This window comes from Melospiza georgiana, chromosome 15, assembly GCF_028018845.1.
Source record: "Melospiza georgiana isolate bMelGeo1 chromosome 15, bMelGeo1.pri, whole genome shotgun sequence".
Classification (NCBI taxonomy): domain Eukaryota; kingdom Metazoa; phylum Chordata; class Aves; order Passeriformes; family Passerellidae; genus Melospiza; species Melospiza georgiana.
The window spans coordinates 3,534,981-3,562,692 of record NC_080444.1 but is presented as its reverse complement, the minus strand read 5'-3'; the positions used below and the strand labels follow the sequence as shown (position 1 = coordinate 3,562,692).

General features: G+C 59.4%; 3 protein-coding genes across 8 annotated transcripts in view; 1 reads left to right on the top strand and 2 right to left on the bottom strand.

Annotated features, from left to right (window-relative positions):
* Nucleotides 1-95: 95 nt before the first annotated feature.
* Nucleotides 96-11,031, top strand: UNC5A (unc-5 netrin receptor A). Of its 3 annotated transcripts, XM_058034490.1 has the most exons (16): nucleotides 96-772; nucleotides 6,162-6,383; nucleotides 6,513-6,656; nucleotides 6,731-6,834; nucleotides 6,946-7,126; nucleotides 7,240-7,407; nucleotides 7,596-7,760; nucleotides 7,846-8,034; nucleotides 8,439-8,738; nucleotides 8,830-8,917; nucleotides 8,997-9,165; nucleotides 9,237-9,470; nucleotides 9,565-9,714; nucleotides 9,810-9,974; nucleotides 10,059-10,234; nucleotides 10,441-11,031. In XM_058034490.1, exons 1-16 carry the CDS (start codon nucleotides 520-522, stop codon nucleotides 10,598-10,600), a joined length of 2,868 nt encoding a protein of 955 aa, XP_057890473.1. In that variant the 5' UTR covers nucleotides 96-519; the 3' UTR covers nucleotides 10,601-11,031. The 3 variants fall into 3 exon arrangements, with proteins under 3 accessions (XP_057890473.1, XP_057890475.1, XP_057890474.1); XM_058034492.1 differs by lacking the exon at nucleotides 7,240-7,407; XM_058034491.1 differs by lacking the exon at nucleotides 96-772 and having other exon boundaries at nucleotides 4,144-6,383.
* A 60-nt stretch (nucleotides 11,032-11,091) lies between these two features.
* Nucleotides 11,092-16,446, bottom strand: HK3 (hexokinase 3). Its single transcript, XM_058034489.1, has 19 exons — nucleotides 16,349-16,446; nucleotides 16,071-16,223; nucleotides 15,915-15,951; nucleotides 15,675-15,837; nucleotides 15,214-15,362; nucleotides 14,926-15,057; nucleotides 14,542-14,818; nucleotides 14,280-14,463; nucleotides 13,956-14,111; nucleotides 13,603-13,836; nucleotides 13,210-13,514; nucleotides 12,990-13,129; nucleotides 12,721-12,840; nucleotides 12,540-12,635; nucleotides 12,318-12,417; nucleotides 12,012-12,195; nucleotides 11,784-11,939; nucleotides 11,395-11,628; nucleotides 11,092-11,267 (listed from the first exon to the last, which is right to left on the bottom strand). Exons 1-19 carry the CDS (start codon nucleotides 16,444-16,446, stop codon nucleotides 11,126-11,128), a joined length of 3,060 nt encoding a protein of 1,019 aa, XP_057890472.1. The 3' UTR covers nucleotides 11,092-11,125.
* An 827-nt stretch (nucleotides 16,447-17,273) lies between these two features.
* UIMC1 (ubiquitin interaction motif containing 1) overlaps nucleotides 17,274-27,712 on the bottom strand; it is a 39,509-nt gene continuing 29,070 nt past the window's right edge. For 2 of the 4 annotated variants that reach the window (XM_058034831.1, XM_058034832.1), the window contains exons 9-13: nucleotides 27,131-27,299; nucleotides 21,659-21,737; nucleotides 20,023-20,143; nucleotides 18,211-18,274; nucleotides 17,274-17,768 (exon numbers count right to left, since the gene is read on the bottom strand). In XM_058034831.1, coding sequence (XP_057890814.1) covers nucleotides 17,515-17,768; nucleotides 18,211-18,274; nucleotides 20,023-20,143; nucleotides 21,659-21,737; nucleotides 27,131-27,299 — 687 coding nt within the window. In that variant the 3' untranslated portion in view covers nucleotides 17,274-17,514. Of the gene's footprint in view, nucleotides 17,769-18,210; nucleotides 18,275-20,022; nucleotides 20,144-21,650; nucleotides 21,738-27,130; nucleotides 27,300-27,712 lie in introns of those variants that run through there. The other 2 variants (XM_058034833.1, XM_058034834.1) reach the window with 2 other exon arrangements.

The following is a 27,712-nucleotide window of genomic DNA, read 5'->3' as shown; positions in this document are numbered from 1 at the left end:
GGGACTGGGGGTCACCCATGGGCGGCAGGGAGGGGCGAGCCCCCAAGGTGGGGTCTGCCCTGCTCGGCTGCTGCCCCGGCAGGGGGGCAAGGGCAGGGGGGCAGGGTCCTTCCCAAGAGCTGCCCCTGGCACTGTTGTGCCATGAGCCCTTCCCCTTGGCATCATTGCAGCCAGTGCCAGGCCCTAGCCCATCTCCTGCCCCAGCCCCACAGCGGCTCCTGCCCCAGCTCCTCTGGTTGGGGCCAGAGACTCTGCTCTAACAGCACACGAGTCACGTTGTGCTGCTGACTTCCCCAGGCTGCCAGGGACCCTCAGGATCCAGCAGACAGCCCCCAACCACTGCACTCCACAGCCTGATGCCCCCCAGCCTGGCACCCCGGGTCATTGCATCATACAGCACCTACAGCCTGTGCCTGGCTGGGCACGGGTGGCTCCGTGGGGCGGGCAGGGCTGGAGTGGGGCAGGGCTGGAGTGCGCCGGGCACCGGGGATCTGCCGGGCACCGGGGATCTGCCGTGCCATGCCGGCTGTCAGCACGAGCACGCGGCAGACGCAGCCTGCCCAGGGCTGTTTGTTCTGGCTCGGTGCCACGCGGGGCTGGCACTACATCAAAGCGTGTGGAGCCTGGCAGGTGCTTGCGGGAGGGAGCCGGGATGCTGACGGTGCCACCAGGGGCTGGGCACCCCCGGAGTCACTGCAGGCTCCTCGTAGCCTGGCCCACCGGGTGGCCAGCAGCACACCAGACCACCCTGTTAGCGATGCTGGTGCCCAAGGTATGTTGGCATGGGGATTGAGGGCTGTGCATGTCCCACTGTCCCCCCTTCCCTGTGCCCAGGGGTGCGCCCTCCGTGCCAGCACTGCTCTGTCTGTCAGCACAATCGCTGGTGCATGGATTGCATGTCTGCCCGTGGGAAGGCTGAGGTGGGCTGGCTCCAGACTGGGCACACTGGGACCCTGTCCTCACCCAGTCAGTCCCAGTTGCCCAGGACCCCTTGGCTCTGCCATCTGCCTGCTCTTTGGGTGCTGCTCCCAGGGGCTGTCAGGCAGGTTGCTCCCCATGGGTCCCCAGACCCTGCTCTGCTGGGGCTCCTGCAGGATGGGGTTCTCAGGTGCCAGGTCCCTCAGACAGCCCTTGCTGCCATAGGGTTGTGAGGTGCCAGGGCTGCCATCACCACTGGGTGACACCCGTGGGTGAGAGGGGAGAGTCTGTGGGGCTGGACACTGGCACTGGGACCGTTGTCCCCTGCCCGTTCTGGTGGGATGCAGGACTGAGGGTGACCTTGACACTCCTCCCGTGGGACCAGGGCTTGGCAGAGCTTTTGCTTCCCATTGTCAGTTAAAGGAGAGCCAGGAAACCCTCTCGGCTTCCCGGGATGGAGACCCCACAGACAGCTCCTGCATGTTGCACTGGGCCAGCCTTGTGTCCTCAGCTGGGCTGGGGGACCCCCTCATCCTCCGCTGAGCACGGGACCCCTTCCCCATGCCGTGCAGCTGAGAGGGGCTGGCAGGCCTTGGCACGAGTCCTGCTGGCACAGCACAGAGGGTCTGGGCTCTGTGGGGCCCTTCAGCTTCCCAGAGCGGGTGGGAACGTGTCCCCTCTCGTGTCCCCTCTCGGGCTCTGTGTGTGCCTGGGGCAGAACACCCAACACCGGCTCCTGGAGCTGGTTTAGCCCTCAAGCGGGCAGAGGTGGTCCCTGGGGAGGGGCTGCCGGGTCCGGCTGCCTTTGGTGGCGCTGGCACCATTGTCCTCAGCCCCTGGGCATGGTGCAGCGGGGTCATGTGCGGGCACAGCCAGGGCAGGCAGCCCCGGGCGGGCGCTGGGAGCCCTGCCCGCCCTGGCACATGCTAATTGCATGTAACGGGGAGAGCAGTATCAGCTCAAATCCCTAATTAGGCAGCTCCATTGTCATGCAAACCCGCCTAATTCATTCACAACCAGCACTCGCTTCATCAGCGCCCAGACGCTGCCAGGCACTCACCGGGAGACGGGCACCCCCACACAGCCTCCCCCCGGCCCCGGGGCTGGCACACGGGGGCCACACGCGCGAGGGGCCCGGACAGTGGCCAGCTCGTGGGGACACGCCAGAAAACTGGGGACACAGTGCAGGGTAGGGGGGCACGCCCGGGACACGGTGCCCCTTGGAGCGTGGAGGTGGCGTTGGCATCGTGTGCCCGTCGTGCCCGGTGCTCAGCACGCGCCAGGCTGGCCAGGAGCCAGGTCCTGCTGCCCAGCACTGGCATCCGACCCTGCTGGCGCTCTGCCCAGCCCGGGCTGGCACTGGCACCCGCCTGGCGTTGCTGTGGGGCTGTGTGGGGTGGGTGTGAGGGAAGTGTTTGCCGATGTCCTGATGGCCCGGGTGAGGCTCGGAGCAGCTGGGCAGTGCTGGGCAGTGCTGTGGCCCTCGCCTGGGGGGTCTCCCAGAGACAGCAGCAGCTGATCGTGCTCAGAGCCAGCCTCTCCCAGCAGGACGGTTCCCAGCTCAAAGCCTCAGACGAGCTTTTTGATTGTGGTGAGTTGTGCCAGTTCCCTTCTCTGCACCCCGCAGAGAGCAAAGTGCCAGCGACGGGGACTCCTGCGTGCAGGGCTGGCACCCCCGGGCTCCCCCGGGAACAGCTGGGCACCCTCTGCCCTCCCCCTGATGCCCACCCTTCCCTCGTTAAGGCCGGAGCAATCAACAGCAATTATGGTTTTAATTACCTGATGCTGGGGCGAAGGCTGAGCGCCAGCAAAGTGCGAGGAAATCTTTCATGTTAATGGTGTGCCAGGCCTGGCACACTCGATGGATGGGGCACCAGCTGGGAGCGAATCTGCGGCTGCAAAGCCCACGGGGATTCGGGAGGTCCATGGACGGGCACGGGGCTGCAGCAGGGGCTGGCACTGAGGCCCCAGAGTGGCAGCAGCAGGCAGGGTGGGGGCACAGGGAGGATGGGGTGGGATGCTCCATCGGGGGTGGCTGATGCGGTGGGCAGCAGTGTTCGAGCAGACCCGTGCTGCTGTCCCACTGCAGGCAGCCGCCTGATCCCTGCCAGGGGCAGCTGTGGCTCCCTCGCGGGGGCAGCTGTGCCCGTGGGCACCCAGTGGCGGTGCCGGGGCTGGCGCTGCCGCAGCCTCTCCTCACCAAGAGCACGCTGACCTTCTCAGTGTCTCCCCGCGGCAGGCACGGAGGCACCCCCAGGCTGCTCCCGGCACTGCTGGGGGCTTTGGCACCGTCACCCAGGCAGGGTCAGCCCCTGGAGGGGCAGAGGGACCATATGGGGCACCCATGGGAGCCTGGTGTGTCCCATCAGTGCCCCCCCACCCCCAAAATGGGCGGTGCGGTGTCCTGCGGCCTCTCCTTGGCCAGTAACACCAGTACCCCTGGTGTTGCTGCTGCTGGGGAGAGGCTGTGTGGCCACCTGGGGTGGCAGAAAACGGGGGGAGCTTTGTGCATGGGGGGCAGGAGCAGCTGGGGGTCCCACAGTGCTGTAACGAAGGCAGGGGTGGGTGCCAGAGCTCACAGTGGGGTGTCCCCATCCCCTCTGCACCCTGAGCTGGCTGTCGCAGACTCGTTCTCCAGCCCACCACCCTTCCCCTCCATCAGGCACCGCTCCTTAGCCCACGTGTTGGGGGGATAATTGATATTAAAGCCCTGCTTAATGCACCGACTTTGCAGGCTGAGATTTATCGGCGCTGGAGCAAACCGAGCTCCCAGTCCCTGCTCTGGCTGCGGGGAGAGCGGCCCAGGCTGTGCCCGGCCACGGGGAGGGAGGGCCGGGTGGGACCCAGGGCCCCCCTCCCCACCCCGCCCGCTCGTTCCCCGCCGTCCCCGCCGAAGTTCCCCGCTTCCCTTTGCCAAGGTGACATAAGCATCTCGCCTGTTTCCATGGCAACGCAGCGGCAGGTGAGCGCGAGGCGGATGCGGGAGCCGGCACGCGCCACGTGGGGGCCGCTGCCCACGGGGCGCCCACGCTGAGCCCGCACCCCCCCAGGGCTGGGGGGCACCCACAGGGCACGGAGGGGCTGCAGAGAGCGGGGCAGCCGTGGGGTGCGGGGAGCCCGTGCTGGGGGAGCGTCTGTGCCGCGGGAGATGCCCGCGCTGTGGGGAATGGCGGTGGTGTGGAGGGGCCCACAGGGCATGGAGGGGGCTGAAGGGCGTGGGGATGTGAGGTGCCCACAGGGTGTGTGGCATGCATCCACCGTGCATGAGATCGCCGAGGTGTTTGGATAACTGCGATGCGTGGGGTGGTGGCCACGGTCCATGGGATGGTCACAGGGTGCGTGGGGGGCTCGTAGTGCCCACGGTGTGTAGGGTACCCATCATGAGGAGCGTGTCTGTGGTGCACGGGGTACCCAGATCATAGCTCCCCTGCTCCCTCACAGGGCTCCTGGCTGTGCCACATTGCTCCATCCATGCCCACAGCACAGCACAGAGCCTGGCACAGTGCTCAGCAGCCAAACATCCAGGCTGGGCAGCATCCTGCCTCTGCTGCTCACTGCACATCCCCAGCTCTGTTTGCTGCCCATGCCCCCCCGCCCTGCCCACAATGCGCTCAGCACCCCGCTTGGGTGGGCAGCTGCGGGGGCTCCATCGCCGTCCTGCCTCCTCCTCGCCTTGCCGCTGGTCCCAGGCTCCCTGCGCCCCTGCACTCAGCCGTGATGGATAGACACGCAGCTCGGCAATCGCTGTACTCATTTCACGTGTGATTAAAAAGCCGGTCCCGCAGCGCAGTTCACCCGGCGCGTCTGCCGGGCGGGAGGCAGCCGCGACGCTGTGCAGCAGCAAACATGGCATTTCATAAATAAATTGGGTTTATTTACCCGGAGCCCACATGCCAGCACGGGCAGCGCAGTGTGGGCACCCGGGGTGCCCGAGCAGCAGGCACAGCGGTGGGTGATGCGGCAGGGACGGCACCGCAGCACCGGGCACCGCAGCACCGGGCACCGCAGCACCGGGCACCGCAGCGCCTGTCCGTGCCGTGACCCCCGGGCCGGCCTCAGGCTGCGGCTGGGGGGGGTCGTTAAACCGGTGAAATATGAAATGCCTGTATATCCCCGACAGGAGTTTTAATTAAATTAATTGCCAGTGACATTGTAAAAGTGCTGATGGGGTAATAACCGGCGCGTTATGGTCGCCGTTTATCTTCCCCGCGTAAATTAGCTGCCGCACCTTGCCCGTCCCGGCGGGCATCGCGGCGGGCTCGTCCGCACCCGCTGCCCGGCTCCGAGGGGCCTGAGCCGGCCGGGGGGAGCGGCAGGGCCTGGAGCCTCCCTGGGGGCTCAGGCAGGGCCCAAGGGACCCCCGTGTCGCTCCCGTTCCCGTCACACAGGCGGCCGTGCCGGGCGGGAGCCAGCCGGGGTGGGCACAGGCAGTGGGGTCCCACGGGCACATGGGGAGTGGCTGGCGGTTGCCAAACGAAGGTACTTAATTACTGCGCATTCCATCCCATTTAATTGCTTATTAAATCCTAACCAGCCAATTAGCAGCAGCAATTACAGCTTCATTCAGTGACACAATCGCTATTTTATCGTTTGTTAATCAAATGCTTATTTAGGGCCCTGGTTTATTAACTCTTTCCACAGCAGGCACCGGCGGGGTGGGGGGAGTAGAGACACCTGGCCTTGTCTGGGTTGGGGGCTGTGGATATCATGGGAGTGTGCCATGTGTCGTGTCCCCAGCACTGCTGTCCCCATGGGGGCACGTGTGTCCAGCACTGAGCCATCCTCACCGCCCTGGGGACAGCCAGCCCCCATGTGCTGTGTGAGTGTCAGGGCCACAGGACGGGGCACACTGCTGTGCCAGCCTGCTGTGTCACCACCACTTGCCCAGCATCCCTGTGCCACTCTGGGGTGCAGCAGGGCAGGATGTGGCCGGTTGGTGTCTCTCAGTGTGCTGGAGAAGGGGGTGGCAGGCGCCCCGGAGGCGTGAGCGATGGCCCTTGTTGGTCACACTACATTTCCTTTTCATTAGTGCTAAGTGTGGACATGAGGGATCGGCAAGGGTTCAGCGGGCACAGCCACTGCGTGGCTGCTTTGCCTGATGGATGGCAGGGTGGGACAGGGCTGCCGCACTGCTGGTGGAAGGGACACTGGGGAGGCACAGGGCCACTGGCACGTGGCTGTGCCAGCGTGGGTGATGTCCCAGCCAGGGCACGTGGAGGTGGCCGAGCCCCATCTCCCCACAGGTGCTCAGCAAAGCGCGACCGTGGCCAACCCGGCGTCTGGCGCATCCTCGGACCTGCTGCCACACTTCCAGCTGGAGCCGGAGGATGTCTACATTGTGAAGAACAAGGCAGTGAGCCTGGCCTGCCGTGCCACCCCTGCCACGCAGATCTACTTCAAGTGCAATGGCGAGTGGGTGCACCAAGGTGACCACGTTACGCAGCACAGCACCGACCGCAGCACCGGTGAGCGCCAGCAGGAGCGGCGGTGCCAGCCCCACTCCTGCGGAGCCACATTTGGCAGGGCTTGCTGGGGCTGGGGCATTGGGGACAGCTCCTGGCATGCCAGTGTGACGTGCCACTGTCCGGTCCCAGGGCTGCCAGTGATGGAAGTGCGCATCGAGGTCACCCGTCAACAAGTGGAGAAGATCTTTGGGCTGGAGGAGTACTGGTGCCAGTGCGTGGCCTGGAGCTCCTCCGGCACCACCAAGAGCCAGAAGGCCTTTGTGCGCATCGCCTGTGAGTGTCTGCGGGTGTCTGGACTGTGTGGGGCACCGGCCCCAGCCCCCCATCTCACCCCTGTGCCTCCCCAGATCTGCGCAAGAACTTCGAGCAGGAGCCGACAGCCAGGGAGGTCTCCATTGAGCAGGGCATCGTGCTGCCATGCCGCCCTCCCGAGGGCATCCCCCCGGCCGAGGTGGGTCCCTGCAGCTGGGCAGGACAGGCTGTGGCTGGGGATACCCCTCACCCAGGGCGATGATGTGTGTGATCCCAGGCAGGCACCCAGTGACACCCCTGTGCCCTACAGGTGGAGTGGCTCCGCAACGAGGAGCTGGTGGACCCAGAACTGGATGCCAACGTCTATGTGACACCAGAGCACAGCCTGGTGCTGCGTCAGGCCCGCCTGGCCGACACCGCCAACTACACCTGCGTGGCCAAAAACATCGTGGCCCGTCGCCGCAGCGCCTCCGCTGCCATCACTGTCTACGGTATGGCCCCTCCACGCCAGTCCCCACCACGCTGCCCTGGTGTCACTCTCCCTGTCCTGTCCCTCCCTGCGTCCCCTTAGCGGCAGGGCGCTGACGGGTCCCTCTCCACCCAGTGAACGGCGGCTGGTCGACGTGGACGCAGTGGTCAGGCTGCAGCACCAGCTGTGGACGGGGCTGGCAGAAGCGGAGCCGGACGTGCACCAACCCCACACCCCTCAATGGGGGTGCTTTCTGTGAGGGCCAAAACGTGCAGAAAACCGCCTGCACCACCCTCTGCCCAGGTACCTGCCCTGCTCGGGGCACCGCCACCGCCCCGTCGTGCCGATGCTGCACTCCCCACTGCGCCCATTGCAGTCCCCGTCCCCACCAGGTGTCTTGTCCTCCAATTCCCCTATGTGTCCGTCTCTGCCAGCCCCGGGGCAGGGAAGGGGGGTGGCAGCAGGGCGCTGACCCCAGGCTGTGCCTGCAGTGGACGGCGCCTGGTCGGAGTGGAGCAAATGGTCGGAGTGTGGGGCCGAATGCACCCACTGGCGCAGCCGCGAGTGCTCGGAGCCAGCACCGCGCAACGGAGGCCAGGATTGTCATGGCCCCGAGCTGGACACCCGTAACTGCACCTCTGAGCTCTGCACTCACGGTGAGCACGACGGGGATGGCAGGGTTGTCCCCTGGCAGAGGGGACCAGGGGGTGACCACGTGTGCTGATGCCCTGCCCCACACAGCTGCCCCCGGCGCAGAGGACGTAGCGCTGTACGTGGGGCTGGTGGCCGTGGCCGTGTGCCTGGTGCTGCTGCTGCTGGTGGGGGTGCTGGTGTACTGCCGCAAGAAGGGGGGCCTGGACGCTGATGTGGCTGATTCCTCCATCCTCACCGCCGGCTTCCAGCCCGTCAGCATCAAACCCAGCAAGGCTGGTGAGTGAGAGTTGCGGGGACAGTGCACCCACACTGGGATATGGTGTCCCTTGGACCTGCAGGTGGCCATACCTGCCAGGGGGTCTCTGGGCAGGGGCTGTCTGCTACAGGGCATCCCCCGTAGGTGGGGGTCTGTCCCCAGTGGGTCCCTGATCTTGGGTTGACTCTTTACCTTATGGGATACCCTGACCTAGGGATGGGAACTCTGCGTCTTAGAGTCCCTGACTGTGGGATCAGTGCTCTATGCCACATAGGGTCAGATCCTCAGGGGTGGTGGCTGTGCCCTATGGGGCAGAGATTGTGTGCCCCCTGCCCTCTCAACCTGATTGTGCCCGTGTATCATTGCTGGAAACGCCCTGTTTCCTCCTTGCCCTGGCACCACAGTCGTTTGCTCTGTGCTGCAGACAACCCCAGCCTGCTCACCATCCAGCCAGACCTCAGCACCACCACCATGACCTACCAGGGCTCGCTCTGCCCACGCCAGGACGGCCCTGCCAAGCTCCAGCTGCCCAACGGGCACCTGCTGAGCCCGCTGGGTGCTGGACGGCACACGCTGCACCACAGCTCGCCCGCCGCCGAGGGTGCTGACTTCGTGGCGCGGCTCTCCACGCAGAGCTACTTCCGCTCCCTGCCCCGCGGCACCAACAACATGGCCTATGGCACCTTCAACTTCCTGGGGGGCAGGCTCATGATCCCCAACACAGGTACAGCGGGGTGGGGGTTCCAGAGCACTGCCCAGGCCAGGCAGGGTCCTCATGGGGCTCACCCCCTGCCTGCACCCCTCTTCCCACCCAGGGATCAGCCTGCTCATCCCACCCGATGCCATCCCACGGGGGAAGATCTATGAGGTCTACCTGACCCTGCACAAGCAGGAGGAGGTGAGGTAGGTGCTGGGGCTGCTGGGGCACGGGGCTGTTGGACGGGGTTCTGTCCTCACTCAGCTGCCCCCATCGCTGCCCCAGGCTGCCCCTGGCTGGCTGCCAGACGCTGCTGAGCCCCATTGTCAGCTGTGGCCCCCCCGGGGTCCTCCTCACCCGCCCCGCCATCCTGGCCATGGGGCACTGCGTGGAAGCCAGTGCTGAGAACTGGAGCATCCGGCTGAAGAAGCAGTCGTGCGAGGGCACGTGGGAGGTGAGCAGGGGCTAGGGGTTTCAGGGATGGAGGAGGGACAGCCAGGGCTGAGGTGCATCTCTGCCCGGTAGGACGTGCTGCAGCTGGGCGCTGAGCCGTGCACAGAGCTGTACTACTGCCAGCTGGAAGCGCAGGCTTGCTACGTGTTCACGGAGCAGCTGGGGCGCTTTGCCCTGGTCGGGGAGTCCCTCAGCATGGCGGCCTCCAAGCGCCTCAAGCTGGTCCTGTTCGCGCCGGCCGCCTGCCCCTCGCTCGAGTACAACATCCGTGTCTACTGCCTCAGTGACACCCAGGACGTCCTCAAGGTACAGGGTCCCCAGCCTGCCCGTCCCGGCCTGGAGCGAGAGCTGCGCTCCTGGTGTGCGGCATCTCCTGCCTGACCGCTGCTTGTGCTGGCAGGAGGTGATCCAGCTGGAGAAGCAGCTGGGAGGGCAGCTGATCGGAGCCCCCCGGGTGCTGCACTTCAAGGACAGCTACCACAACCTGCGCCTCTCCATCCACGATATGCCCAGCTCCCTCTGGAAGAGCAAGCTCCTCGCCAGCTACCAGGTGAGGAGTCTGGGCGGTGTGTGGGGATCTGGATAGAGGTGTAGGGAGGTGTCCCTTCAACTCTGACACCCCCCAGCTCTGTCACCCCACTGCAGGAGATCCCCTTCTACCACATCTGGAGCGGGCTGCAGCCCTTCCTGCACTGCACCTTCACCCTGGAGCGCCTGAGCACCAGCACTTGTGAGCTGGCCTGCAAGATCTGGGTCTGGCAGGTGGAGGGAGACGGGCAGAGCTTCACCGTCAACTTCAACATCGCCAAGGTGAGGGCAGGACTGGGCCACTCCTTGGGGTGGCCGTAGCATTGCCTCACATCCCCTTCCCTCCCTGCTCATGCTCTCCCCTAGGACACAAGGTTTTCAGACTGGCTGGTCCCTGACGAGGTGGGCACGCCGGCTCTGGTGGGCCCCAGTGCCTTCAAGATCCCCTTCCTCATCCGCCAAAAGATCATCAGCAGCCTGGACCCGCCGGGCACACGGGGAGCTGACTGGAGGACACTGGCACAAAAGCTCAACCTTGACAGGTAATGCAGACTGAGGACAGTTCTGGGCATGGGTGGTATGCTGGATGGGGGCAGGGGTTCTGGCCTCATCCTGCACCTATGGATGGATGCTGGAATGCTGTGGGATCCCAGGAAAGGGCTGCTGAACAAGGTGAGGCTAGCACGGGGCTGATAATGGCATGTGGAGCCATCCCTGTGCCCTGACATGGTCCTTCTGTCCACTTCAGCCATCTCAGCTTCTTCGCCTCGAAGGCCAGCCCTACAGCCATGATCCTCAACTTGTGGGAAGCACGGCACTTCCCCAATGGCAACCTCTCCCAGCTGGCTGCCGCCGTGGCCGAGGTCGGCAAGCAGGACGGTGCCCTCTTCTCGGAGGCTGAGTGCTGAGCATGGTGGGTCCCAGGGGACCACCACTATGGGGCTAAGGGAGGGCCCTGGCTGGCCCACCAGGCTCCTACTGCCCCACAGCGCACGAGGAGGGCTACCTGGCCCCCTTGGGAGGGCAGGATGCCCCTGCCCCGTGGCAGTCAGGCCCCTCCAGCACTGTGGCATCGGGACTCAGCCCAGCCCTGGGGTCCCAGAGCCCCATGGTGGGGGACTGGGGGGGCACAGGGTGTGCGTCGTGCGTGCGGTGCCGTCGTGGTGTCTGCGTGTGGGGCCAGGCGGCCCCGGGCCCCGTGCCGTGTTGTGTAAAGCCCGTTTTTTTAATTCTGTATTAAGTGCATTCAAGTATTTACACTTGGCCTTATGTACATAGCGGTGCCGCGGGCGGGGGGTCTGCCGGACATGAATGTAAATAAATTCGATATATATTGCTACGTGGGGCTGTCCCCGGCCATGCGCTGCCCCACGCCCCTCATGATCCCCCCAGAAGCTGGAGATGCAGACCAGAGAGCTTTATTGGAATGGTGACTATTCCTTGGCCTTGGCAGCACGATCGGCCACAGCTGCTACGAGCGCGGCCCCTTTCCCTGAGCCATCCTCTGATAGCATGAAGGTCACATTACACTTGGGTGCCAGGTCCTTCAGAGTCATGTGGAGGTTGTTGGAAAAGCTGGGCAGGATGGAAGGGGACGGTGAGGACTGATGCTCCCACCCTATGCACACCATGCCTCCCACCACAGATCTCTTCATTGGGCAAGGATGCCCCATGGGTGCCTGCTGCCCCTGGCCCCACTCACCATGGGTGCAGCTTGTACAAGGTGCCATCCACCCCAACAGTGACAGACAGTTGGTCCACGCCTCGGCTCTCCCGCATCTTCTCCACCACAGCAGCCAAGCCAGCAGCGCAGAGCTGGGCCGCGCGCAGGGACACGGTCTGGCACACCTCCCGCATCAGCACGCAGTCCTCAAAGCTGGCATCGAGCTCCAGTTCGTTCAGGATGGTCCGGATCTGCCGCAGGGCCAGCCCATTGCTGTCCAGACCAATGCCATTGTTAGCAGCAGAGTCCCCATCCCCATCACTGTTCCCATCACCCTGTCTGTGCCACATCATGTAGCCTGGCTCCTCACCTGGCGTTCTGACACCCCCACCCTGGGTTCAGGGAACCCATAGGAACCCAACACTCACAGCTCGATGGTAGAGAGGAATTTGGTCTTGAAGATGTCCTTGGTCTGCAGTTTGGGGCAGGGTTTCCCTTGGAACAAGAGCTCTTTCTCTGTCATTACCACCAGGATCTGACGCACGATCTCGCCCAGGTACATGCCGCTGATGAGCTTCTCAAACCTATCCAAGGCACAGCCTCAGCTAAGCACAGCCACCCGCTCCCACCCCCTCTGCCCCAGGGCCCTCACCCACCTCTGCTTGCCCGGGTTGATGGTGGTTTCATCCACCACCAGGTCGAAGTGGGTGAAGAGATGGTCTAGGCAGCCGTTGTCCCCAAAGGCCCCCCACTCCATGTTGATGCACATGCGGCCCTGGTCCCCCTCCACAGTGCCCACGTTCTTCATCTCCTCCATGTAACAGGCATTGGTCCCTGTCCCTGCAGGCCCCATGCTGGTGTCACCCCCATAGCAGGTCTGGTAGAGGCATGTGGCCATGCCGTGGGGGGTAGAGGGGTGGTGAGGAGATGGGGAACTTCCTGGATGCAGAGATGCTCCTCACCCACAATGAGGCCAATTTCACATTTGGGGTCATCATAACCACAGGCCATCATGGTTCCCACTGTGTCGTTGACCAGAGCCACCACCTGCATCCCTAAGTGCTGCCAAACAGGAGATGGAGACACGTGGTCTAGTGGCATCCAGACACCTCCTGGGGCGGACACTGTCTGGATGCAGGTCCCCCTACCCTGAAGACAGGGACAGGCCACCAGACATTCCCTACCCGTTTGCGTTTGGCAGCGTCCCGCAGCAGCTGGACAACATCCTCTCCGACGCAGCCTGAGGCGCTGAAGCCTTTGGTCCAGGTCAGCAGCAATGCCTGCAACAGTGGCCAGATCAGGAGCCAGGGCAGCACACATCCTGGGGTCCTTCCCACCATCCTGGTGCTGGAGCCACCCCCTCACCTTATCCAGGCCCACTTGCTGGCAGGGGAAAGAGAAGGTGAAGCCAAGAGGCAGCATCTGTGCCACCAGGTTCTGCTTCGTCTGGAAGTCTATGATGCAGTCGATGATGTGGTCGAAAAGCTGTGGAGAGTGAGCATGGTGAGCATGGCCTAGGCTGGGGCAATGCTGGGGGGCCTCTCCCAGCCCCATCATGGCCCCATGGAGAGCAAGTAGATAGGCAATGCCCACACCCTCGCCCCAGCCACTGGGTCACAGGTCCTCAGTCTCACCTCGTCGCCACTGCCCTGCATGACGCCAACTGGGATGACATAGATCTCGCTGGCCATGGTGATGCCAGCCTCTGCAATGCGTACCACCAGCACACGGAAATTGGTTCCCCCCAGGTCCAGTGCCAGGAAGTCACCTTTCTCTGCGGGGAGCCAGCACAGTGCATTATTAGCAGGGCCACAGCCTCCTCAGCACCCCACTGCCAGTGTCCCCGTTCCTTACCAGTGCCATCAGGTGTGTGAGTAACGTAGGTGGGCAGCATGCGGACAGAGGCACTGGGATTGGTCTCCTTACCCAGGCCCCGATCCATCTCCTGCCTCATCAGTGTCTGGACTTTCACCAGGTCATCGCGGCTGAGCCGTAGCGGGCCCAGCACCTCATTCACTGCACGGCGCTGGGCTGCCAGGCGCAAAGCCACTGCTGTCACCATGGCTGCCCCCCGCCCAGAGCCATCTCTCGAGGCCAGGATGGTGGCCATGCACTCAGGGGCCAGTAGCCTTGACACACTCACCACGATCTCCTCAAACCTGCCCAGGATGAAGAGGATAGCATGGGCTGGGTGTGAGGCATCTCACTGGGGTAGCACCCCACTGGGAGCCCTGTGTCCCTCATCACCTGGAGTAGCCCGCGAACAATTCTCCTTCCACCCCCACGTTGACCATCAGCGACTCCAAATCCCGGGTCTGGCACATGTAGCTGAGGATGGCAGCCAGCCCAGTGGCGTGGAATGTGGCAGCACGCCCCATCACTGCCCGGCAGATCTGCTGCATCCGGCCGCAATCTCGCTCGCTGGGCTGTAGCCCCACCGCCTCCAGAATCCTCTTAACTTCAGTTATGCTGTCCTCGTTGCTAGAAGGCAGATCACAGCCTTGCAGCAACCTGCAGGTTCACCAGCCCGCAGCCAGGAACACCCATCCATCACCCCCCATCCTCCCACCCCCGGCAGCTCCTGGTCCTCAGACACTCACTTGACAATCTCTTGAAGATGTTGCATTGTGAACACTCCCTTCTCCTTCAGGACAGCAGTATCAGTCCCAGTGAACATAGCTTTCTCAGCAGTCAGGGCAATCAGCACGTGCCTGACAATCTCCCCCAGGTACAGGGTGCCCACCATCTTCTCAAACCTGTGTGAGTTTGAGTCACCATGGGAGTCAGTCATGCCTCCCTAGCAGCACCTCTTGGCCCTTTAAGAGCACCCAGGAGCATTGCAGGGGAATGAGTGCTCCTCTTGGTGGGGCCTGACATGCTCAGGGATAGATGGGAGCCTGTCTTTTCTCGGGGAGAAATAGCACCTCTTTTCCCCAGGGTTGGAAGATTCCTCATCCACAGCTTGATCGAAGGGTGTGACGAGGTCTTTCAGGGTGCCATCATCCCCAAAGCAGCCCCACTCAGTGTTGACACACATCCGCCCGCTGGTCTCCTCTGTTGTTTCCACCAGGTACGCCTCAGCCATGAAGCAACAGTTGGAGCCCTTGTCTGCAGGAGTGATGGGGCTGAGCACCAGCACGGCCCCCCAGCAGCACCACCACGGCACGTGCCGTGCCCAGGTCTCACCTGCAACCATGGCGACCTCACAGGCTCTCCCCTCCATGCTGCAGGTCATCATGGTGCCCACAGTGTCATTCATCAGGGCAACAACTTCCACATGGCGGGACTGGCTAGGAGCAGATTGAGAAGATTTCCTGCCCTTAAACCAACCGCCTCCCCCACTGGCCTCCCCCTCTTTATCTGGCCAAGCGTGCTTATCGATGGCTGTCTGCAGCATTTCCACCACGTCCTTCCCCACCACGCCACTGCAGTTGAAGCCCTTGGACCAGGAGAGGAGTTCTGCCTGTGGAGAAAATGTAGCAGAGCCATTGACCTCCAGCACCAGGATGGTTCCTCTCCCCACTGCTGCTGTGCTGTGGTCACAGCCTGGGGCAGGGCTCTCCCCCTCACCTTGTTCAGCTGTGTCTGTCGGCAAGTGAAGGGGAACACAAAGCCCAAGGGGAGGTATTGCTCAGAGTTGGTGTCAGGGCTGCTGGTCTCAGACAGGAACTGGGTCACGCAATGTGCAATGAAGTTAAAGAGCTGCAAAGTTATGACTGGGGGTAAGGGCTGCTTGCTTTGCTCAGTACCCAGGCTGTGAAAGGCAGCCTTGAGCTCCAACCAGCCCGGTGCCCTGCCGAGCCTCCGTGATGCTGGGCAGCCCAGCACCAGCCACCCTTTGCCATGGCCTCCTCATACCGCTTCCCCCTCGCCCTGTGTGATGCCCTCTGGCAGGTCGTAGATCTTGTACATCATTTGGGGACTCAAGTTTCCATCTCCATAGAGGGTCACCAGCAGGGTCCGAACCTGGGTCTGGCACAGCTCCACCACCAGAAAGTTGCCCTTCTCTATGGGGAAACAGAGACAGTGTCAGGCAGAGGCCTTTCCTGCGGCAGATCTCCCAAAATCTGCTCCTTGCCCTCTCCCAGGGATAGTCACTGACCCAGGGAGGAAGATCCTGAGATCCTGAGACTCTCAGAGGGGCCAAGGGAACAAGCCTCTGGCTACTGCCCCTGCACTGGGGAGTGGCAGAGAAGCTTATGGACCCTATAACTCATCCAAGAGTGGTTTACCCCTCCCAGCATCCCCAGGTCAACTCCAGTGAGGTGTGCAGGGCTGCCGGTAGCAGAACAGTTCATCCTCAGGCTGGGCTGCCTTACCAGTGCCGTTGGGAGTGGAGCAGATGTAGGTGGGCAGCATCCGCACTTTGGCGTGTGCATGTGTCTGGCGGCTCAGCCCCTTGCACATGTCCTGTATCATGTGGCCCTTCATAACATGCAGCCTCTCCAGTGGGATGCTGAGTGATCGCAGGGCTCGTTGTATCTGGGGATGGTGCATTAGGGCAGAGGTGCAGAAACTAAGGGCAGGGAACTTAGGACAGGAGCAGGTACAGGCCTTACCGGTGTGCTGTGGGAACTATCAGGATTGCCCCCTAACCTGCATGGAGGGAGGTGGCATGTCACCCACTGACCTCTGGCCTGCAGGACAGGACAAATGCCTGCCCTTGCCCAGGCACACAGTGGGGCTGGGGGGCCTGTACCCAGCTCTGCTCCCACCTGCTGTCTATGTCCATGGCCATTGAGGGGTCCATATGGTCGTCCTTGTGCGGTACCTTCCCACTGCCTCTGCGGTCGTGGAGGAGAAGGCTCTGCCCCGTCACGGTCATAGGGCTGAGTGTGGGGGCGGAGGAAGCAGAGGGTCCCCACGACCTGCAAGAGGCCAGAGGCTGATGTTTGTCCCCTGCAACAGCCTGAGGGATCCGGGGAACCTAGCGGCCCCTCCCGGGCCCCACAGCGGTCTCCGCAGGGCAGGAGCCGCTCGCCGGCCCACGTACCGGCTGTCCTGCTCGTGCGCGCCCAGGCCTTGGTCTGCTCTATCCGCCCCGCCGGGCCGGCCATTTTGGGATGTGGGCCGGGTGCTGCGACTGCCCATGGCGGCGAGGCAGGGGCCGATGGTGGGGGCCGGTGTTTGGAGCCGGTGTGGGGCCGGGGCCGGCGGTGGCCGTGGCCGGTGTAGGGGCCGATGGTGGCCGGGGCCGGTGTAGGGCCCGGTGGTGGCCGGGGCGGCGTGCGGGGCCGGCGGTGGCCGCGGCCGCTGTGAGGGGCCGTTATGGGCCCGGCGCCCGTGCCGGCGAGAGCGGGGCCGTTGCCGCCGCCGTCACCCTGGCAACAGCCGCGCCCAGGCTCGCCATTGGTGGGCCCGCCGCGAGCCGGCCCCACCGCGGCCAATGGGCGGCGCCGCTCCGGGCCCCACCCTCGTGAGGGGCCGCTCCCCGCTCCGCGCTCCCGGCCGCGCGGCAGCGCCGTTTAAAGCCCGGGTTTAATGAGCTCCGCACCAGCTCGTGCCATTAATTAGCCATGGGTCGGCCTCCGCCGTTCCTCGTGAGGATGCTCTCGGGGAGCAGATCCCTCTAAGGCCCGGTGCGAGACAGGCAAAGCCCCGGGGAGCGACAGGGGACAGGGAAAGCACCAAGGACACGGGGACACCGCGGCCGTGGCTCCTCCGGTCCTTGCATCCGCTGACTGCGGCTGTCAGCTGGCACCAAGGTGCCCTCTGCCCCTCCCGGCTGGGAGCGTGAGTGCTGTGCTGCTGCACAGAGCACGGGACACTGCAGCCTCTGCCCCGAGGCCTCCCCACCAACCCCAGCTCCAGGAGAGGCCCCTGGCAGTGAGATTGGGGACCCACCGCCCGCTGCTTCTTCTCTCCTCCCTCCCGTGCCCTCCCATTCCCCAGAGAAAGCCAGCACAGCTCTGCCGTGGTGCTGCAGTTTCATAAAAACATACATAAATATATTTCCATTTCTGTAAGAGAGAGCAAAGCTGCACAGGCACCTATAAAACACACAGTCGCTTCTCCACCCAGCGCTCCCAGCACAGGTCGTATAAAACATATAAAAGGGGCGCAGGAGACAAAGGCTGCAGGTGAAGCAGGGGTACAGTGCCAAGGAGACCCTCGCTGGGGCACAGGGAGCGGCTGGGGGTCCCTGCAGCATTGCCACCCTCAGAACTTGTGCCTTCTCCGGCGGCAGCCTCTGGGCCGGTGCTGGCTGCCTGCACGGAGAGCCGTGCATGGCTCCGAGTCCACCACGCCATCCATGGCTTCCAAGGAGATGCCGGGTTTGGCAGGGGAGCCATGGAAAGGGAGGTGCTGAAGGGAGATGGGGCTGTCTGCTGATGGCTCCCCATCGGCGGCTGAGAGTGTGGGAGAGGAGTGCTGGTCTCCTAATCCAGTGAGGGGAGTCCCCGCGTCAGCACCTGCAACAAAAGCACACATCAGCCCTCCTGTGTGAACCACGGGTGCTGCCAAAGCACCTCTCTTCACCCTCTTCTCCTCCTGTCCTTGGATCCATGGAGGGAAGCACTGGTGCACAGACAGGGACAGCAGAAGTCTCCCACATGCCCCAGGAAGCTGGACATGTCTTGGGGCAATGGTTCAGAGGACCCCCCTACTCCTGCAAGGGCTCTGGTGTGGGTCCAGTGGGCACACACCCAGTGGGTACTGGCAGGAATGTGTGCAGCCAGCTGGGGAATGCTGACAGCCAGCTGAGCCCACAGCCCCCTGCTCTGCTCAGGAAGAACAGACCCTTCCAAGGGGAATTTACTCTCCCAGAACAGCCCAGGCTGAGCCAGGACCAAAAGGGGAGACCTGGGAAAAGCAGCAACAACCCAGCCAGGCTGGAATAGAAAGTTTTTCCACCTTCAAATTTGCTCTCCGAGAGCTCCAGCATCCTGAGGAGTCCTCTCTCCTGCCTTCCAGTGTCCTGCCAAGGAGAGGAGAACAACCATCACAGCACTGGCAAGAGGGACCCCTTAGCCAGGATGGTTCCCCCAGCACGCAGGGTCAGGCTGGGCACAAGAGGGACTGCTGCCACCCAAGGGAAGGGCACTGCTCTGTGCCCAGCCCAACCAGTGCTCAAGCAGAGGCAGCAGAGAGCAGTAATCAAGCAGAACCTGGTGAAGAGGGAGGCCAGGGTACAGGATGCCACCCCCAAGCCCAGCCAGCAAGCACAGGGCTGTGATAAAAGGGGGCATCAGGGGTTCTGACACCGCTGGAACACATCCCCCAGCACTGCACGTCCAAGGGCAGACTCAGCCCACTCTGTCCACGGGTATTGGTGCTTGGTGCTGGAGGGAAGGGTGTTCCTTCAGGGCACAGCCAGACAGGGAACACACCTTGTGCCCTCTCTCTGCCCCTGGGAAGATGCAGCCATGCTGGTCACACATGCTAGGGGAAGATCACTTGGCCTGACTGCTTTGAGCCTCACTGGCCCAGCAGAATCCCCTCTCCTGGCTGCTCCCTGCCCCCAGAACTGCTCTGGAAGGCACTGGCATCCCAGCTGTGGTGTTGGAGTTGCAAATCCCCCCAAAATGGGCCACTGGAGGAAGCTGCAAGCCTTACTGTGCCATTAGGAAGCTTTGGAATGGCCCAGCCAACATCCAGGCTTCCCCAGTGAGCTGCCACTGCAGTAAAAGACAAAGCCAGAGGTAACAGAGCCTTGATGAACCTTCCCAAAGAGCCCCCTGGCTTCAGCATCTTTCCCCCAACCCCTGTGCCTGCTTGCAGGACCCACACACACCAGCCAGCTGTGGGGCACAGGGACAGAATCAGAGCCCCCACAGAGCTGGTCACATGCAGGAGCAGCCATGCCCTGCAGTACTCTGAACCACACAGTGCTTGGCTGTATCCCAGCCAAAATCATCAACCAGAAATCTCATCATTTGCATCTGAATCCCCAAAGGGCTGAGGTCTGTGATGGATTTAAGGGATTATACAAAACTAAGACATCATGTTGCATCTTCATGCCGTGAATCACATTTCTGAGCGCAGGCAAAGCCGCAGCACGAGGCTTTTGCCTGCAGGAGCCAGCAGGAAGGCCTGGAAGGACCCTCTGTGCTCCCCTGGGACTGCCACGAGCAGGAAAAAGCACGGTGGGGGCTAACACCTGGCGAGTGACTGCGAGGCAGCTGCCACCCACGCTCCTGCCTCCCACCTCCTCTACTCTAGCGAGGCACATTCCCCACACCCAGCACACCTCCACTCCAGCACACGCACTCCCCCACAGCTCCCCTGGGACATTGCTGCTGCTCGCTCCCAGCACTGAGCATTTCCCCTGCTCTGGCTCCAAAGCCTTCCCCAAGGGAATGGGCCTGTGCATATCCAGAGAGGTTTGTCATGCTGACGCTGGCCTCCCCTCCATCGACATTCAGCAGAAGAAGGCTGCAGGACTGAGGCTGTGCTGGCTGGCAGCAGGACAGCCCTGGCTGCCTGCCCACTGGAGAGGCTGCTGGCAGCTCTGCTGGATTAGCTCACCCCTGGGACCGCTCCGTGCTCCCACAGACCGTCGTGGGAAGGAGGGCAATGAGTTCTCTGTCCACAGCAGCCCATAGGGACAGGCAATCCTGCACCAGGTCAGCTCATCCCTGCCAGCCAGGCAAGCAGCTCCTGCTGCCAGCCCGGCCCCACAGGCAGCACAAAGCAAAGGGGATGGTGTGCAGGGGCGCCCCTCACCTTGGCTCTTCGCAGCCTCCTGGTTCCCTGAGCTTGCCTAGCAGCCTGAAGGCAGCTGTCCACGTGCCTCTGATACTGCAGCAGTGGCACCAGTGACTTACAGAGGTAGCACTTCTCACACCTGCCAGGCAGCAAAGGACAGAGCACTGCATTAGGATTCACCCTGCACCGGGCTCCCAGACACCAGCAGTGACTCCTCTCCCCCAGGCCATGCTGTGGAGAAGACGTGTCACCAAATCCAGTCTCACCCAGTGGGGTCAGGCCGGCACCAATCTCAAGGACTGAGTGATTATCAGTTCTCCCTGCCTGCTCCTCTGTGTCCTGCTGCTGCAGCAGCGGGACAGTAATCAAATCTGCTCATCTAACTATCTCAAACACCACTGATTTTTCCCCAGACATAAAGCACCCTGTCAAAATCTACAGAAATGAAGTGCAAGGGCTTTGCAAAGGGGAGTTAAATTCTGCCTGAAAAGCAAACCAAGTGTGTTAAATCAGAGAGACATTTTACCAGGGCTGGATGAACTTGTCTGACTAGTAAATCAAGCCTTTCTCTGCACTGTCTCCATTTTACATCGTGCCATGCAGGGAGAGGAATTGCAGAGCACATGCTCCTGCTGGGGGGTTGGCTCAGCTTGTTTCTCAAACCCCCTCGTTTGGGTGGAAGATGCTCAGGCTCACGCAGGACAACTGAGTGTTCTTGGGAAGAAGATTATTCTGGGTGAAAGGAGATGAAGGTCAGGCATAGATTTACACAGCTACACTCACTTCCACACCAGCTCTCAGCAGGGACTGAACCCTGCAGAAGAGGACACTGGCTGTTCAGGAGGGAAGCTGCATTCAGGAATGGACTATCTCCAGGAAGAGACAAAGCCCCCAGGGACCGGCCCCAGCAACATTGTGTTCAGTTTGATAGTGGTACTCTCTGAGTGAAACACCCCAGGCTCTAAAATGCATATGGAGAGCCCCCATCGAGCAAAACTCTGCAGCACTTTTTCCCGTATTTTCTTTCCAGTCAGTGCTGATTACCCAGATAATGTGTCTAAACAGAAGCTGTCCTCTCTATAATTAGCCTAATTCCATTAGTGATGTTGCCATCCACTGTTTGTAACAGCAAAATTGCTTCCATAGCAGGGATTTTACTGTCAGATCCTCTCTTATGATGCTTTGTGTGGGTGGCAGGAGGAGGGGCTGCATGGAGAGAGATTAAACAAAGCCACTGCTATTCTGAAAGTCTAATTTAATTAAGAATATCACTACAGGTGCCATGTTGACATCCTCCATGTCCTGGCCTCTTCTTTTGCAGGGGTTACCAAGCTCAAACCTCCCATCAGAAACTGGCTGAGTTAGCACCATTTTAGCTACAGCTCCCCCCCAGAAGCCATGTGCCCCTGACCCGTCATGGATTGGGCTGAAAGGAAATCAGTGCAAAAATAAACAATCTGAGAACAGCAAATTCCTCTTGCTTCTGTTTAAATATAGCCAGCACTGCAACAAGAGGCACTGAGGAAAAGCAATTTCTTAGGGAAACACTGTTATAAGGCCAACGGCCAGCATATGTACAGGAATAAAGACATCCATAGCCAAGCTAGTACAGAAGCACAGAGATAATCTTGGAGGAGCAGGCATACCTACTTACTTGTCAATGTCTGAGGATGGTGGGCTGCTTTTACCACTGGCAGCTTTATTTCTTGCCTCTCTCTGACGCCGGGTGAGCACTGGAGAAAAACAGGAAGGGTTAACAAAAAGGGTTACTACCATTCACCCCAAATCATCCCTACATCATGCTCAAATGCACCAAGTTTCCATCACTTCCACTCAAAGCTGCAGCAGAAGTGATGGCAGAGGTGAAGAAGCAGTGGACTGGGACAAGCAGGGTTTTCCTTCCTACAGAAGAGGTTGCTGGACAAGTGTCCTTTTTTCCTGGGGGGATACTGAAAAATTTACCTTTCCCAGACTGGAGAGCCAGCTGACCACTTCACACCTAATTTGCCAGAAACAGCTGGATTGGCAGTCTGTAGTTTACAGGAATTTCAGAGCTGCTGACAGCAGTGTGATAGCCTGAGAGCAGCGTTACCCAGCTGCTCTGGCAGCACAGCCCAGCTCCCTGCCAAGCCAGGCTCCCGTGCCTGCTGCAGGATGGGACAGTGCCAGCTGTGGGCTCAGGGGAATGCAGAGCCGAGGCAAGGGCTCTGCAGAGGCACCAGACCTTTGATGGAGAGCCTGGCTGGGAAGGGACACAGCTCACACTGGAAAGGGAAGTTACAACATTAGCCCACACTCATTGCTTTCCCACTGCCCACGTGAACTGTGGTGCTGTTGTCACAGACAGCCCTGGCAGTCCCTTGGATGAAGATCTCCAGCAGGAGCAGTGCTGCTCTCCAGAAGCTCCAACACATGAGCAGCCAGTGAGATCCCAGCTGAGCAGCTGATGACGGGCCCAACCATTTCTGCTCCCCCAGCAAGCCCCAGCAGCCTTTCCCCCCTGGCTCTGCAGGCATCTGCAGGGAGCACGTTGGAGTGTTGTCCCTTTCAGTTGAATTCCTCTCAGCGTATTCCTGTTGACATACCACCAGCAAAGATCCTCAGGGAACATTTCAGATAGCTTAGCTTGCTTCACCAGGGACGTTCAAGACTCCAGCTCCAAAACAGATGTCACAGCGAGCGCTCTCAGGCATGCTGGCTAAGGGGACAATGCAGGGAGCTGTTTTACGGCTTGGTGATGCTGCTTCCCATACTCATGAGGACAAAAGTCTGACTCCAAGGTATAGACACAACAAACCTGTTATTGTTAGCACATCATCTGTGATAAAGAAAGCGAAGCACAAAATTCTGTGCGGAACAAAGAGAATTCTCCCGAGTTTTAGCAAAACTCCATTTCTAGAATGTTGGGCAACCCCAATATCTATCCACAATGCAGCAGAGCCTTTCTTTCAGCAGCAATCACTGATCTGCAGCTACAAGCAGCAATGTGCTGTGAAGTGCTCAGAGCTGGTGGGGCTGATGGGAGACAACCATGCTGAAGAAACGAGCTCAAGGCTTCCTGGGATGTGGGTATTGTCTCCTAGGCGATGACTGATACCAACAGCTCATCGCTCACAGGAACTAAAGCAAACGCCTCTCTTCAATATAGCCTGGCCCAGATTTGAAGTGGCAGCCTGACTAGGATGACTGGTAACAATGGCCACCCCCCAGGCCATCCAGCCTCCCAAGAAGCCAACCAACACGTGTGTTTGACAGCGTGGTGAGAACTGCTCTCCAAATCAGCGTGTGCTCGTTAATATTCTTTAACGAGCCTTGTGCACCAGCTCAGGTGTTAATCACTTCTATTTTCTTCCAAAAGCAGTGAACACATCTGGCATAATGGGCCCATTAGAGATGTCTGGGACTAGCTCTGCAGCTGCCCAGGAGGAGACCCTCAGCTGCAATGCTGAAAGAAGCATCAGAGAAGAGAGAACAGGGCCAGCTGGTGGAACAACCCCTGCCCCCAAGAAGGGGATTCGGAACACAGGAAAAGACTTGCCATAGGCAAAATCTCCACCACAGAGCAGTGCTGACCTGCTTGTGTGACAGGAGCCTTGTAACCCTCCCAAATGCAATGCTCTTTGCTGGGTCAGACATACTCCATGGCCCAAGAACAACCTTTTCCCTCGCTCGGCAATAATTCTGGTTGACAAGTCATTCTTGGCCTGTTTGGCTCCAGCATTCACTCTGGGGAAGAGCAGCAAACCCTGCCCAGTATGGCCCTGCTATCAGCACACTCAGCCTGGGCACCTCCTGGGGCTGCCAGCTCTGGCTGGCATGTGGAGCAGTGAGGCCAGAGCCACTGAGCTCCTCACCTCCCTGCTCAGCCCACCTGCAGTCTGATCCACCAGCTCCCTGTGCTCTCTGTGCCACCTCCCTGCAGGATCCATCAGTGTCTGGCTCATGGCATCTTCTCCCCTCTCAGAAGCCACACAGTTTTCCTCTGCACCCATTTCATTACTCTTTCTGCTGTATCAGTGCCACTTCTACTGATGTGAAGAGCTTTTTAACAGCACCAGTGCTGCTGCTGAAGACTGACAGCTGCATCAAGACTGCATTTGAGCCTTTGGGAGGAAGGGATATACCAAATCCTCATTTCCTGGGCTCGCTTGGGAACTGAGAATGCTGGATGGATGTAGATGAAGGGTGAGAGGCATTGAGTATGTCACAAAGCCCAGGAGTATTTGCTGTACTCAGCTGCAGCCAAGACTCCCTTCCAGACTGAGACCAGCAGATCCCTGCACTGGCAGCAGCAGTGGGAGATGGATGTGGTGACTCCACCAGAGCCCTCTCACACAAGTGAGCCCCTTCAGTTGAGTGCATGAAGAAAGAGGGAGCTGGCACAGAAATTCCACAGCTCCACTCGTTCACTTGGAATTAACACCAGTCACTGAGCTGGAAACCCAGGGCCTCAGCCCTCCCCAGCCTGGTACAGTGGCTAACACAACATCAGGCTCTTCTTTTTATTTACTCAGATCACAGGAAAGTGGAAATTCATGATAAGATTTTCATGCTGCCCAGGTACGTGGCAGTCTGGGCATCCAGCCAGGTTGACCATGTACGTAGGGGAAGCAACTGTAGCTCATCTTGCCCAGCTGCTCATTTGAAAACTTGCCCTTAGATATCAGCCAGACTGACTGGCCTCCTGAGACCTAAGACTGAGAGACTTTGGTGCATGATTATAAGAAGGAAGAAGAGAAGTAAAACCAGCAAGACCCCATCCTTTTGTAGTATTAAAATGAAAACCACTGACAGCTATAGTTTGCAGGGCTGCAATTCCAGAGACATCAGGAGTAAGGCTAATTAATAAATCTGAAGACAGACTAAGAACCCCTGATCCAGTGCACCAAAGGAAAACTGAAGCCATTTTTTTCTTAACAGATCAGGGCATGGCTTAGAGGGCAGAACTCTGACTTCCTCTCACACAAGGCTGCTGCTGTGCTCCCGAGGAAGCCAGCAGCCAGCCAAGAGCACACAGGGCTGCAGCACTAGAGAACAGCTTCTGGACCCACACAGGAGCTGGCATTTGATTCAGAAGACAATTCTCTCACATCTTTTTTCTCCCCATGCATTAGCTTTACCTGTGGATGTTGTGCTAGTGGTGGATGCCAAGGCAACAGCCCTGGAAACAGAGTCCTTTTGTACCTGCACAGCTGTGCCAGGCTACTGTCTGGCCTCTGCTCAGAGCTGAACATCATCTCTGCCTATTCAACCCCAATCCCACAGACTAGCCCAGCAGCTGAGAGCCCTCTGGGTGCATTTGCCTTCCAACAGCTGTTGGAAACTGGCCTGAGGTGCCCCACGAGCCAGAGCCCCACAGGCAGGCAGGATTCTGCCCAAGCCTGGGAAGCCCATGGTACTGCAAAGAGCCTGGGTGCAAACAACACAGGTGGCTTAGACTGTTATGGCTAATAGAGCCTGGTCTCTACAGGGAAAATACTAGAATAACTGGCAATAGAAAACTCAAATTACTGTGATTTTTGTCCCAGACCCATTGCTCTGCTTACAGCCATTATTACAGAGCAAAATTCCTTTTATTCCAGGCTGGTTTCCTTACAGGAGGATTGTTCTGAACAAGCCAGAACAGCAGAGTAGCAATTCCAAAATAATAACCCTTACAAACATCCCCAAGGAGACCAGCCTGGAAGCAGAATGGAGAGGCCAGCCTTCAACTCTGTCCTGCTGAAAGCCAATGCCAAAGAAAAGAACAAATTCCCTTGCACTGCCAAAGACTTCAAAGCCTTTTCCTGATCACAGTCGGGATTCCCCAGGATCAATGGATACACTCTCAGTCCAGCCACACCAGGGACCAGAATACCACAAGGCCAAAGACATTCCTGCTAAAAGGCACACTAGAAATTCTGCTCCATTTTTTAACACAAATAAGACCTTTATCAGTCTCGAGGATGGGAGAGGAACTGTGATAATTTGTGATTTGCCTGAGCCAAATGCTTTGCATCAGTAGCTGGGCTGTGCCTGCAGAGACAACCTTCCACCAAAATTAAGCACCAGCCAGCATCAGCCTTTACTCTGGCTCCAGTTATCTTGACAGGACCCATGTCACATTCCCAAAGATTTAGTATAGCAGGAACCTTTTATTTTTAAACTACATCAACTCTGCATTAAGATTACATGGTGAAACTTCCTCCTGCTAGAGGAATGCAGAAGTTACAGTTCTTGTACTAGCTATGATTTCCTCAAACATCATAGATTTAGGCTGCATTTAACAAGCCAGTATGTAACTGAAAATTATATATTCACAGCCTGAAAAGTTAATCTTATTACAAGCTACTACTTTGATATTACCTGACATTGTGCTAACACAGATTTTACATTTCAAGCAGCAGCTAAAACATAACTTACTGAATATGTTGATAACCAACCAGTGTATTTGTTCACTTAAGCTCTACAAAGGTTGGCTATGGAAAACTGATATGAAAAAGAATAAAAAGAGGATTACTATGGGCATTCTGACAGTGCTTCTATGCCTCATTTTTCACATGAAGGAGAAAAATCCACACCCCTAGACTGATAGTTATCATTTTGCAATTTTAGTGAAACAAGAGGGAAACTTTTCTGCAGTCTCTGCCACCCAAACAGGCCCTTTTTGCACATACAAATGTCAGACTCCATGCAGAGCACAGGCCATTCTTGCAGTAGTACAGAACATTTTCCCCTCTCAACAGCCCTGAAGGACAACTGCCCACATGGCTCAAGCCTTCCATTTTCTACCACTGCCACATTCTCTGCAGGTCCTCAACAAAGCACACAATAGACAAATCTTACAAGTACTGCTTGAAGCATCCAGGACTAGATCCTGGGGTAATAATATTCATGAGCTGATAATGTGGTGAATTATTGTGTGAAGTCAATCAGAAATGCCATCTCTGTGCAGGAGATGCTGGAAACACCAGAGCCTCCAACAACACTCCTGGGCAGCGTGGAGATGGAACAAGGCAGAGTGAACAAACCTCCCAACACTCCAAATATCCTGAGAGAGACAAGCCTGCAGCACCTGCCTGCCAAGTACCAACAGGGAAGGGGGTGAGCATGAGGAGCAAAGCCGTGGAAGCAGCACGTGGCAGACCTGGAGCGTGCTGGGCAGGCTGCGGTCGCGCCGCGCCGTCGCAGTACATGGCGTGCACCTCGATCTCCTCAGCTGGGAAGCTGTGGTCACACAGAGGGCACGACACAGGGCCACCAGCTGCAGGACTGCACTCAGACATAGCCCTGCCAGCGTCTTCATCCCCACCAACCTAAGGAAGAAGAGGAAAAATTAGCCAGACAGAGCAGTTTATTTTACTTTGCTTAGCTGCAGAGCTCCATGCTGTCTGGTAGCCGCTCACCTTCACACAGACTCAGATTTTCTTGATAACTTTTACTCTTCCTTCATCACCTAGTGCTCAGAAATAACACCACTGGCTAAATGAACTACACTGCACTAATAACTAATTTTTCTTGCAAAGGCAACATGTCCTTCTGAATCATGGTGAAACTCCCTGCACAGCCATGCACACCATTTAAGGCAAACATCACCTGCACTAAAGTGGAAAAATGGCAAAGCTTCCATTAATCAGGAAATCTCAGAAGCGAAACTGATGGAAAATTCATGGGGCAAAGCAAGAGTTCAACACCTGACTTGTGCTCATCAGTTTCTGGACATGATCCA